The 13763-nt window shown below is 47.5% G+C and overlaps 1 protein-coding gene across 2 annotated transcripts in view; it reads right to left on the bottom strand.

The window, feature by feature from the left end:
- The window catches only part of NUAK1 (NUAK family kinase 1), a 75806-nt gene that overhangs the window by 39560 nt on the left and 22483 nt on the right, over positions 1–13763 (bottom strand). The window contains exon 2 of one of the 2 annotated variants that reach the window (XM_012772754.2): positions 4955–5075. The exons of the other annotated variant lie outside the window; for it this stretch is intronic. Coding sequence (XP_012628208.1) covers positions 4955–5075 — 121 coding nt within the window. The remainder of the gene's footprint in view (positions 1–4954; positions 5076–13763) is intronic. 2 annotated transcript variants of the gene reach the window in all.

Below are 13763 nucleotides of genomic sequence, written 5' to 3'. Positions count from 1 at the left end.
TGGCCCTCCCCTGCCACCCTCCTCGCTGCTGCCTCAGCCTCACAGGTCCTGTCACTTCTACCCACGCACCCCCCTCCCCTCCTCTGAGCGTGTGCACATGCTGTTCCTTTTGCCTGGAATGCCCAGGTCACTGAAGGGCTTAGTCTCGGTTTCATTCAGGTCTCAGCTCAAAAATCACTTACTAAAAAATCACTCGGCTCAAAACTCAGTCGGAAGGCCTTCCCTCTCCTGGAATGTCAGCTCCGAGACAAACAGGAGCTTGTTTCATTTGCCCTTATGTTCCCAGTGCTAGAATAGGGCCTGGCACATAGTAGGCACTTAATTAACATTTCTCTTTTAACAGATGAATTACTTTTTCTCTGGAACTAGTATGTCAATGTCAACAGTTAGTACAGTCCGAGATGATGCCTCCCCCTCATGAATACCTGAAGTTCCTAAACACACAGAGTCAGGTACGTCATTGCTTTGTCATATTGCTGCTGTGTGTTTGTTTCTTAGCCATAAAGGTCTTCGTTCAAGAAGAAACTGTAAAGTTCTTAAATAGCTTCTATTCACTTGGCTAGTATCCCAATGGCCACGTAGGGTCCCACGGCATCGATTTCTCACTAAGCAAATTAATGCATTTCGGCACTGAGCTGAGGCTCTTCATGGCCTGTCGACCAGTCAGCTTCCAGAGAGAAGGGTCCCCTCTCTGTACTGCCAGACTCAGGTCCCAACACCACTGCTGCCACTATCCTTGTCCCGCTCTGCCATCCCACGCCCCAGGGTTGCAGCAGGGGCAGGCAAGATCAGGACAGAAGAGGCCAGGCTGGGGTGGGCTGCAGAGCCAGGGAAACAAGGCACAAGATCAGAAACACAGGGCCAAGGCCTGGCAGAGGGAAAAAGACAAATGGAGTCAGGAGACCTGTGTGTCAGGGCCCCCAACTAGCTGTGACACCCGGTGTGATGAGCCAAATTGTGTCCCCACAAAAAAAAAAAAAACCTCATGTGTTGAAGCCTTAATTCCAGGTGCCTCCGAATGTGACCCTATTTGGAGACAGGGTCTTTACAGAGATAACTGAGTTAAAATGAGGTGCTTAGTGTGGGCCCCAATCCAATATGACTGGTGTCCTTCAGAGAAGAGGAAATCTGGACACAGACATACAAAGCAGGAAGACGATATGAAGAAACAGCAAGAAGACGGCCATCTGCAGGCCAAGAAGAGAGGCCTGGAACACATCCTTCCCTCACAGCCCTCAGAAGAAACAGACCCAGCTGTTCCCTTGCTCTCGTACTTCCAGCCTCCAGAACTGTGAGAAAATACATTTCTGTTGCCTAAGCCACCATTCTGTGGTACTCTGTAATGGTAGCCCTAGCAAACTAATACGCCCAGCAAATCAGTAATTTTCCAGAGCCTCAGTCTCCACAACTGCAGAATGGGACCACCTGGCCTGCCCACCTCACTCGTTCGCTGTGGGGATCAAATGAGACTAGATGTGGAGACCTCGATAAAGTAGAAGGAGTTCTACAGATGACATTTCTAACTGTGCTCTCAGAGCTGGGTCTTAGGGTCCTGCTGGGACCCGGGGAGTGTGGGGTGCCAGTTTGAGGTGTAAGAGCTGGAAGAGAGCCTTTGCACTCTCCCGCTAAACCCCAGGGAAGGGAAGAGAGCTGCCCTCCTCCACAGTTATGTAGTGGATGTGGGAGAAACAGAACTTGCGTGGGAGGAGGGAAAGGGAAAAGAACAGAAACCAGAGAGCTCTAAGAAATTAAAAGAAATAAAGGCCACATGTAAGTCCCTGGGTGTTTTCTGGATAAAAACAATACCTTTTCTTTGTATGGTACTCTGCAGGTCACAAAAAGTGGGTTCTCTTTAATCCGTCTGAGGTCAAGAATGCCTTTGAGAGTCTGATGAAAGCGACGCACCCTCTCTTCAGAAAAAAGTCACTCATGCACATAACGCACAAAACATTACACAGCAGCACTGTCCAGTAGAACTTTCTACGTGGATGAAAATGTTCTGTGTCTACACTGTCCAATATGGTAGCCACTGAGCACTTGAAATGTGGTTCATGTGATCGAGGAACTCAATTTTTAATTTTTTTTTCTATTTTAATTAATTTTAGTTTAAATATCCACTGGGGCTAGAGGCTTCTATATTGGACGGTGTAGTTATAGACTATTCCAGGGGATTCACAGGCCCTGCAAGGTCCCTCATGAAATGCTCTTACAGGAACTACTTGTGATGATTACAGTGTCCTCATAATAATCATCCTCTCTGAGCTTACCAGGTGCGTGTATCCTGCCATTTTATCCTCCTGACAACCCCATGAGAAGGGTAGAACGGTCATCCCCATTTACAGGTGCAGTTACTGCGGCACTGAGAGGTCCGCCATCTTGCCCACAGCCTCACGTCCGGGCCACAGTGAAGGCTTTGAGTCTGAACTCAAGCTCTTTCCTGACTCCCTAAAACCTGCTCTAAGGGTTTTACGAATTGAGGCCCAAGCTCTCTCCTGAGGCCCTGACAGAAATTCCCAATCACCAAAAGAACTTTAACTCGCACTCATACCCATCTCTAAAGTGATAAGCAAAAGCTCCCTCTTCTTCTTGAAGCCTCCAGCAGGGTGTGTGCTGAGGTCAACCAGACCCTGAAAATAAAATGTTCTTCCATTAAGGTTCCCTTTGGCAGGAGATGGTTTCCTCTTTCCCATTCGTCCTGTCTGATCCCCAAGGCCAAAGAGGGCGTGAGGCTGGGGAAGCAGGCAGGTTTCTCCTCGCCAGACCTCGGCTACCACAGACCGCCTCCCAGACAAAGGACCCGGAAACTTCAAGCTGGGAATAAACTCCCTCCGCCCTCCTGAGGAAGAAACAAGGCTTCTGCTCTAAGCCAAGGAACCCAAAACACAACAGTGCCCACGGAGCACGGGACCCACACGGGTCCACACCGTACAAGTCGTCCCTCACGTGGCCTTCAGGTTTCTATGGTAACCAGGCCACATGGAACAAGAAAACCTAAGAATTTAATAAAACTCACTTACACCTGCACTTTGCATCTCTATTCACTTCTAGAAATTCCCCTCATTCACATATGCAGATTTTGTTTTTATCAGCATGGAATTCTATCTACTTTTGCCAATTCTTCCCCCCCCCCAAAAAAAAAAACCTCCTTCAAGGCCCAGCCAAGAAGCCATACATCCTCATGAAAACTTCTAACCCCCAGGCCCCTATGGTCCCAGAATATGTTGCTTACAGGTCTACACAATACTTTTTCCATACTGCCTTGTATCGCTTCTTGAGTGTGGGATCCACATCACATTCAGCTTTAGATGTCTAACCTCATTGATCGAGTGCTTAACAAGCAGACAGTAAACCTGTGATTCTCAAATTTGTTAAAACTCAGATTGCTGGGTCCTACCCCCAGAGTTTCTGATTCAGCTGGTGCTGAGTGAAGCTTGAGAAATTGCATCTCTAATAATCTCAAGTGACGCTGTTGCTGCTGACCTAAAGACTGCACTTCGAGAACTACTGCAAGAGATGCTTGTGGAATGAATAAATGATTGCTATGGATAAAGATTTCCCATAAAAATCCCATCCCCAAGGGCTCCAAAAATGAGCTTTAAAATGATCAGGATAAAAGATAAGACATCACCAACATTTACTTCTAGATAAGAAGCAAAAATAGAAGCAGCAGAAAAAAGAATGGCAAAAAGATCAGGGAACCAGATGAGGGAAAACTAAAACTACCAGAGAGATTTTAGGGTCACCATCTGGCTTCCTGATAACATCTTACAATCAGACCAAAAATTAAAAGTAGGTCCATTTTTCTGACTCAACCATATATTTTAAAATATTTTGAGGAAGCACTTTGACTTAGTAAGCCCAAGACAGAGAATTTTTCATAATAAAATAATCAGAAATGATTGTCAAAATGGTACACAAGGAGAATCACCAAAGCCCTGTTTATAATAACCAGAAATTTGGAACAACTTAAATGTTTGGTAAAAGCAATTAGATTCAATAAATCATGGTATGTCCATAAAAGGAATACGATAAAGCCTTTTCAAATGTCTTTACAGGGGAATATTTATTGACACAGGAAGAGATGCATGATATAACAAATGGAAAAAAAAATCAAGCTAAAAACCAGTGTAAACAGTACGACCTAACACTGGATAAAACCCACATTTGGATATAGAGAAATAGATAAAAATACATTAATACATTTGGATAGAGAGCTATTTATCAAACTGGAAGTCAGAACAGAAATTATTTTTTAATTTTAACATTTCTATTTCAATTATTTCTGTAATAAACATGTATTGCTGTATAACTTCTTTATGGGATCTTTTTTTAAAAAATGATAGTCTGTGGGAGGTTTATACTCTCCATTTCCTCCCAGGAAGGACGAAAGGGTTGAATTGAAGCCTGAACATTTTTATAAGCTTTTCCCCACCCTGCCCTTTTACAAACACCAACACAATTTAGACTCCATTTGCAAAGCATCTGCTGCAGCAACCCTGGTTCTTGGTGCTTCCTGGACCTGTTTGGAGTTCATTCCCAACTCCAAGAGGCTAGCTTTGAAGAACTCTTCACACCGCCACCAAAGCAATTGGCTTTGGGGAAAGACATTTACAATATATCCACAGTTACTTGGTCACCCAGCAAACGGCCCTTTTTCAGAAACCACGGCTGTCTCACAGGCTGGCTTTCAATAAGATGGGTTGCTTAGCAACCGCCAAGGACTTGGGAAGACAGAATAAGGCATCCGCCAGAGATATTTTATGACCAAAATGAGCTGCACTCATGTGTCTGGTTGCGTTCAAGGTACCAAATAAGAGATAACGCCCGACTATTTTTTCATCATGAGGAAAAATACTTGGCTCCCGCCCAGGAAGGCAATTACCCAAAAGTCTTGGCAGGCCCCATGGTATGAGAAATGGTAACTGATACAGGGGTGAAAAAAAAAATCACTGACCTTCATAAATACTGATGATATGAGGATGGTTGAGGGATGACATGATCTCAATCTCTCGTCTGATGTGAACCATGTCTTGTTCATCCTTAATTTTGTCCTTACGAATGGATTTTATAGCAACCTATAAAGTCAGGAAATGAAATGTTACTCAGAGAACTAAACAGATGCAAATCAGCCATTGGAGGAGTTTGGAAAATAAATACAGATGTTACTTGTTGGCAGAACCGACAATAACCAAAACAAAGCTTCGAAATACCCCCTGTCATGTCTTTCATTTATAGCAAAAACGCCCTTCTCCTGGCAACAGAAAACATCAGGTTTTAACAGCCTGGGTTTGGGATGGTGGATTTTTTTTTTTTCCATAAAGTGAAGGCTGCTTAACATGGCCAGATTCATTGACGCTAGGAATTATGATCCTTTGAAAAAACAAAAAAAGGTGACTTCAGCTTACAGGGTACTGATGATTAAACACAGCTAGGTGACATGGGTACCGCTCAGCTCCACTGCACAGCTGCCACAGCAGTGGCAAAAACACAAAAAATTATTTCGTGGCCAACCTCAAGGCCAGGTCTGCCTCAAACCTTGGCTTTTAAGACTCCAGCTTCTGCAGTGTTTATGCAATTGCTCAGAAGCCAAATCCTCCCGACATGATATCCTTCCTCTTGCCCAAGGCATCTTCAATAGCACGGGGTGTGACAAAAGGGCTCTGCTAGAGAAAAATCAGGGTGAAACAAAAGGGAGTGACAACTAGTCTCCCCTCCAGGCCCAGTCGGTTCCAAAAGCTCAGTGCCAATGTTGTCTGCAAATCCAAACTGCAGAGAACTGCCAGGGCCAACGCACAGAGCAATTACTCAAAAGAAACACACAAAGACAAAGGCATTAAATGACAATAGGAATCTAATAAGGAAAATATGTTTGCCAATGGATTCGTCTTTGCTCGTAAACAAGCTGGTTGGTAATTTAATCATCTTGGCTCTAAGGTCGGGAGGGGGATCCAGAGATAACAAGGAACCCTCCAACTGGTTGCTGCTGGCTCAGAAAGCCTGCTTAGTTCCCTTCCATGCTGGTCCTCCTGTGACCTCAACTGTCACGTGTGCCATGCTTTCCTAGAGGAAGGCAGCTCAACCACCCTTCTGGATCATAAAGGCAAAGAGTTAGCTGGAGAAAAACCTGTCCTTGTTACCAGCAACCCATGGCCACCCCTTGACCAGCACAGGGTCAACCACAGTCAGCCTCACAGGCATGCAGTCGCCTTTGGGAGCACGCGCAACTTCTGCCTTGCACCAGCTCTCCACCGGGCACTATAAACGGAAACATTTCTAAAATATCATCAACCTAGGTATGATGCGACAAGAACTGGGAAGCTGTTACAATGTTGCTGCTGTGTGCTGACCTCCCAAAGGACAAGGTAAGCCCAGCTAGCAGCTCCCCGTGTTTCTCCTTTGCAGTCCTTCTCCCAGTTATAATTAGATTAGCATGTGTGTGTCTTTTAACTTGACCCTACCCTAGTCGGGATCTTATTCACTGCTTTATCTCCAGTCCTCAACACCTTGCTTGGCATATGGCAGACCCCAGAAAACGGTGTAGGCAGGCAGGCAGATAGACAGGGAAGGAGGGAAGGACGGAGGTCAGAGGGAGGGAGGGGTTGGTGTTATTAGGTGATGGGAGCCCAGACCAGAGAAGGGGTAGTGGAATTAGGGGAAAAAGAGAGGGACCACTCCAGTTAAATAATACTGCCTAGATAGGTATGATGACAGGGTGATTAAGGATTTCTTTAACATCTCTCTACATGGGTAATCAAGGAATGCAGTAGCCACATTCGAAACCCAGAATGCCCTGCTGCAACCCCACGGGCAGGCTCCACCCTCCCTTTGGCCATGGTGCCCTGCGGCTGGGCAGAAGGAGGCTGCACAGAGATGAATGAGCCTTGCAGCTTAAAAGGCCCCTTTTCACCACGGTGCCAGGCTCAGAGCTTCCCCAGGCCCTCACGAGAGCCCCATTCAGTATGTAGCAAGAAAAGCCTCCCTTTGCTTGCGTCAAATGCAAAGATAGGACTGGAAGGCTTTATTTTATCTGAGTAAGTCCTGCAATCCCGGGAGCTTGTCGTGGGAGGAAGCAGACAGTGCGCACGCACAGGCCGTGGAGGATGTGGGTGGCTGCTGGACCAACTCCTACATTCCTCCACAAGCTAAAGATGGGCCAAGGCTAGAAACCACCCCTTTGATTATGCAGCAAGCTGAACTTGGCCTTGAGGAGGCCCTATTGTCAAATTACAACAGGAATAAATTCTTTCACCGTCCAGGGTCAGGGAGGGCAGCGGCATTCTAAGGGGCAAGAAAACAAGCCCCCTTGTCAGCTCTCCCCTAACGGTCTAGCCAGGCGGATGGTCCCACGGCGCAGTCGCCAGGGGGACGCTTCCAGCCGGGGATGAAAAGGAAAGTGCCCACATTCTCGTAAAACCCCGCTCAGCACTGAGGAAACTAAAGGGGTTCCTTAAATGTTAATGACCGAGGTGGCTGTCTCTCCACAAAAGCTTCCCTCTCCCTGCAATGAATCCTCCACTGAAAATGTAGATGAGGGCTCGTTCTGCTCCCCTGTTTCAAAGTGGTGGTGAGGAGTCAGGAGGAGACAAATGCTAGAAATCACTTCGAGCTGTGCACCTGCCAAGGGCAGAGAGAAGACACTCAGTTCCACTCCCAGAGCAGCGGATGGCCCACCCGCGGGCGGGCAGACAGCCGGCCAATGGCAAACCAGGAAAACAACAACAATATTAATAATCAGCATTCATTAGCCACTAAAAATATGGTACAGACACAGTACTCAGTGGCTTTACAACACAGATCTTTGCATCCTTCTCATCATTCAAACTTCAGCTTCACGCCACCCTCCACCTAGGGAGACCTTATCAGCTGATAAGGCCACCTCCCTCTCTCTAAACCCTTCCCATTTTGTCTTCTTCTTCGGGGCATTTCACACCAACTGAAATTATCTTTCTTCTTCATTTGTTTGCTGCATGCTCAACCTATGTTCATGGGACTAAAGAGCTAGGAATGGTTGTCACATTTTTAAAGGGCTGTTAAGAAACAGGAAGGAAATCTGTAAGTGCAGCTCCTGTAAGAGTGCATGCTTCATGAATTTAAAGGATAAACTAAGCCAGTGCACAGACACTATTGCATAACAGTTAGGAACCTGGCTTTGCGTCCTGGCTAAAACTACTCTCTAGCCGTGTGACCTTAGTTCGTTCCTCATTCGTCAAGTAGAGAAATAATATTTCATGTCTAACTAGATGTCAGGTGCTTAAGAATATGCCTGGGCTGGGGCTCAATAAATATCAGCCAATTTGAACCCAGAGTAAGTGTCACATAAGTCAAACCTTCCTTTCTTCCTTTACTCCTCGGAGAAACTTTGAATTCCTCCTGGTTCCTCAAGGGACAATGAGTAGAAGTTCCCAAAGTACGGAAGGGACCAGAGAATCTCCATCTCGGGTCTTTAAATTATAACCTCATCTGAAACATCAGAAAGCTCAGAACAATTGGGCCCAACATTATCATCACGGCCCCTGGGTCCAAAACCAGGCAGGAGGATAAATACTTTAACCCGAAAAGCAACCCCAGTTTCATCTCCCCTTCTTCTTCTTAGGGCTGTCCCTTCTGCTGAACAGGGGGATAAAATGCTCCTACTTAGAGTCCAAAGTCAGCCTCAAGGATAACAACCACATCAGCCTTTATGGATTTTAACTGCTTATTCACTTATTCTTTTTGCACCCCTACTATGTACCAGGCTATACAAGGGCAAGCTGATATGGTTCTGCCCAGGCCTCAAGGTGGGAGGCAGGGTCAGGAAGGTACAGGCATGAGCAAAAGTTATACCAGCAATTACATAATCACCCTCGTGGCCAGAGGCTACCCAAGAACCGTACAGACATGCCTGGCACTAAGGAGGAAACCGCTTCTCCACTGCTCCTCAATTCTCACATCTACAAAGAAAAACAGAGGTAAGGAAAGGGCCCAGCAGGAAGAGATGACCAAATGTCTGAAATCACACACCCTCCGCCCCCAAAAATCCAATCTGTTCCTGCACGAGTCACAGAACACGAGCAGAGCCGGGCACTCAGGTGTCTGAGCCTGCCACGCAGTACAGCCACTTTCATAAACGTTCCCAAGTCTAGACAGCTCCGTGTGCCTTATAAAACAGTCTGCTTTCAAATGAAGGCCACCTTACAGTTTAATGTTTAAACCTTATGCGGCAGCCGGTTCGGTGGAGGAGCTGCGAAGCCTGCCCGGAGGATCCTGCCTGTTTCAGAGGCGACCTCGGCCCAGCCACCTCCCGTCCCTTGTTAAACGGAGCAGGCCCGGCCTCCTCTTTCAGGACAGCAGCTTTTCCTTTTCTGAATGGTCACCCGAAACCACCTGCCCCTTTGCCCGCTGGGCATCCTCTTCCACGGTGGCGGCTGCGGCTGTTGAGGCAGCAGGGTTGGGGGACGCAGAGTGGGAGGGTGAAAGCTCAGACTTGACTGGCTGGGTGACCCCAGGCAAGCCCCAAACCTCACAGGTCTCAGTTTCCTCATCTGGAAAATGGGGTTAGCAAGCCCTACTTCTTGGGGTTGTTGTGAGGAGTGGAAATATGCAGTAAAGTGCACAGCACACCAAACGGTGGTGACAACAAACCACACTTAAGGGGAATGAGGCCACAGTAAATCAGATCATAGGCCTCTCCCCTCCCATCACCCCCTCCCATGCACATCCTCCCCCTCCCCACATCTGCACAGCAGGGAGGCAAGAACGGGTTAAGGGGCTATGGACAGACATCTGTGCCGAGCAGGACCTGCTTTGAGGTGTGGGAGAGAATCTGGGCAGGCTGCATGTATTTGAGGCTCTAACCAAGACAATTCCTGTCCTCTTCCCTTCCCGTCCACCTCCCTCGAATGCTCATTCACTGACATATTCATCTTGCAGAGAATATTCTAGAACAGTGCCTCTGGAACAGGAGTCACCAGAGCATTTTGTTAAAATGCAGATTCTGAATTCATAGATCGGGGGTGGGCCCGGGATTCTGCATTTCTAGCAAGCTCCCAGGTGATGCCAGCAATGCCAGTCCAGGGACCACACTTTAGCCAGCACTTAGTGCTCTGTCTTCGGCCCTGACATCTCAACATTTTTAAATCAGTGGCAATATTCTCAATAATAACAATAACATTTCTTATGTGTTAAACATTTAACAGTGAACTTTATCTTGTCTACCTACCTACCTCATTTATCTCAACCTGCCTACAACCCCATTTTACAGGAGAGAAAATCGAGGCCCAGAAAAGATAAATATTGCCCAAAGTCACACACCTTATAAAAAAAAGTGGAGCCAAAACTCCAAAAGTGGAGTCCGGGCAGGCTGAGCCCAGGGGCTACTGGTTCTTGAGACTGTCGATAAAGTCGGGATGGACACCAAACCTCACAGGTGACAGAATCTCTTGGAGGATCCCCAAGGGTGCCCAAAGCCTAGTGAGATAGGTGTCCTCCAAGGAGATGAAGTTTTACAGGATCATATGGGAGGTCCCACCAGACCGTGGGGCTAAAGGGAGCGAGCTGCAGGGAAGAAACGCGGTCATAAACACGGCATTAGCATCACTTAGTGAGAACAAGTTTGCGTCCTAATCCCAGCAACACACGCTGGCAACCTCCCTGCCCTGCACAGGTGTGGTCTCACCTGGCCACGTTCCATGGACGCTGCAGGGCACCTAGTCAGAGGCAGTGCCGGGATCTGTTCTTGCCGAGAGCCCCAGAGGCCCCGAGGGCGGGAGCAGGCAGGCAATCCAGCGCAGGCCAGCGTGCAGGGCGCCTGCTCTGGGCTGGGAGATGGGGCACGGCATGGCTCCACCAGGGGCACCCTGGCCCAAGGCTCCCAGGATCGCCCAGCGGCTTTCACTCCAGAAAGGCTCTGCCTAACAACGCTCACCATGGTGATGCCACCGGGGAGGCCATCTGCCGCCAAAGCCCCTGATTAATGAAACGACCCCCAGCTCTTTGTGGAGGGGCCTGGCCAACACAGGACAACATCCCAACAAATTGCCACGATGCAACAGGCCCCCCAGGGACCCAGGCCAGCTCCGCCTCAGGGCCCATGGGCCTGTCTTCCCTTGCTCTTTGGCCTGTCGGTTCATGTCGGTACAAGGATGTTTGTTCAGACAGAAGCGGGTTGGAAGCCAAGTGCTGCATCAACAGGCTCTGAGAGAGGCGCCAATGCCAGGGAGCGCGGCATGTGTGAGTAGGAGCTGCTCCTTCAAACAATGGCATATCCCCCACTCGCCACCACCGGCCCTTCAATCTCTTTAGAGGTTCTGAAAGTATAATCCTCTGTAACTCAATGCCCAATCCTCTATTTCCCAAAACGCCCCACAAAAGGGAGGCTGATTCTTCCAATGATACTGATTTCTCCCCTGCCATGAGAAATGTATTCTATCTCCAGAATTTAAACAGCAAAGCAGATTTGTACTTGCCTCGGCCAGGGCCTGCTCAGGAGGACCTCGGAGAGAGCTGGGACGTTTCCCATCTACAGGGATTGTCATTCCTTGCTCTCCAGTACCGGCCCCCACCCTCCCCCCTTCGAGAACTGAGCTAAGAATGTCACTATTGCAAGTGGCGAAGCCGCAAGGGAAGTGGAATTAATGACTAAGAAATCTCGGGCAGATTTACACCCTGTATGGTGTTGGGGTTTGTAAACACAAGATAGTGGCCATAGCTGACCGGACAAGAACCAAAGGAGTGGCAAAAAGAAGGCCAGTGGGACATGTGTGCTGGGTGGCCGTGCCAAAAGCGAGCCACAAACCAGCCCAAGAAGGACAGTCAGAGTCTCTGAGCAAGCAAAGCGTGGCCAGCAGATCCCCTGCACCAGATCTCCTGGTTTGGGGGGTGAAGGGGGAAACCGATTGCTAAAATGTAGATTCCCAGGCCCACCCTAGACCTAGTACATTGAGATGGTAGGGGACTGGGGGACCTGGTATCTTTACAGCCTCCCAGGTGATTTTGCCACACTCTGAGGTGTGAGAATGGTCATCTTAAAGCAGATCAGATGTGGCCCTGGTGGCACCTATTATTCTGTAGCTTAAATATGACACAGTCATATTACACACTAGATAACTGATGAAAACGAATGAACCGCCCATCTATATTCAGGGGAATTAAAAACAAGCTTCCTTGAGGTAGCTCGGTGACCTGAATTAAATTTCCTCCTGGCAAATGGCAAGTTTGCTCCCAAAGGATATTTCCCTCGTCCTAGCCCGAGGCGGCCTGCAGATGACATAAGGCCACTGAAGCTGGCTGCGGATGGGTGACTTCACGGTCTGCACACAACCCGGGGCGTGACAAAGCCTCTGGTAACAAAGAGATGCTAACACAGGCAATATCAGACTCAAAGACTGAAAATGCAAGGCTGCTTAGCAAAGAGACTCGAGTTGCCAAGCAGCTGTTTATTTTTGGACTTTCATGTTTCTGAAAGCCAAATGCAACATGAAATAAGAATTCTAAAGTGCAACTGTTTTTCTTCCAGGTTACAGTTGTCCTGGGGAGGGAGAGAAAAGGATGAGCCAGAGGGCTGAGGTTACTTCTAAGTCGGACAGCCTCAACTGGTAGCATCTGATCACTCCGACACTGTTTATAACACAGCTCGGATAAGCTTAAGGTTGCGTAACTTTTATTTATCAACCTCCAAATCCGACCGAGCTTGAGCCAGAACTGCTAAGAAACCCAGCATCGGCACCTCGGCCTTGTCATCAGTGGCCACAGCTTAGTCGAGGAACCTCCTACAAAGAGAGGCACTCGGGTGGTCATGCTACAAGCTCAGTTTCCTCAACTGCAAATGAGGGTGAGACAGTACCAACCTCAGCAGGCGGATGTGGGACTATACCAGACTGGGTGTGTGATGCAGAAGGCGAATATTACAGTAACTGTGGCAGAGTCATAATAAGCACCACTATCATCAGTGGATGCTGGAGCTGTAAGGACTTTAGACTATCCTGTGCCAACTTCCTCATGTTACAGATGAGGAAACTGAGTCCCAGGGAGGTTCAAGTACAGGTTCAAGTTCACGATGTCAATGGCAGCACTGGAATTGTAACAACAGAGTCCTGAGTCCCACTGCAGGAGGAACTAACACCCGGAACAAGAAATCCTAAACGAATACTAAGCACAGCTAGCAGCAGGGCTGAAACTGCCACAAAAAGGTTCGACATTTATAATACATAGGAGGCAGGCTGCAGCCCCAGCGAAGTCCCCAGAACTGCTGCATTATTAATAAGCCAAGATGGCAAGTGACAGCTACTCCTAAGCATGCTAGCAAATTATGACATGTCTCACAGCCGGCTGCATCGCTTCACCTCCATCTAATGCTGAGGGCTGTCCTCCCATCCCTATCCTAGGGACACTGTTTTCCAAACCAATTCAATCCAAACTCGACTCCAATTTCTGAAGCCTGATTTGATATCACACATGTATAAGCACACTTGGGAGATTTTTATCCCATTAGTTCTTAATTCATTGCAAATATTGCTTTTAAATATTAACTTCAGGCTGCTACTGGATCACTAACCTTGGAAACAACAATGAGCCAGGGACAGACACAAAAGAACTAAGAAGCAAAATTAGTTTTCCAAAGGGAGAAGAAATTATCAACAATTGAGTTTAGCTGGGCCAGGTGAGCAGAACAAAGAAAAAAAGTCTCTAACTTCTTAAGACGGTAAAATATAACATGCAAAAAAAAACAAAAAAAAGAGACACAGCTTTCAATTGTATTTTATATTTTAATCATGGATGATTTTATA

Source organism: Microcebus murinus, chromosome 10 (assembly GCF_040939455.1).
Source record: "Microcebus murinus isolate Inina chromosome 10, M.murinus_Inina_mat1.0, whole genome shotgun sequence".
Lineage (NCBI taxonomy): Eukaryota > Metazoa > Chordata > Mammalia > Primates > Cheirogaleidae > Microcebus > Microcebus murinus.
Note: the sequence above shows the minus strand (reverse complement) of the source record. Positions and strands in the feature narration are given on the sequence as shown.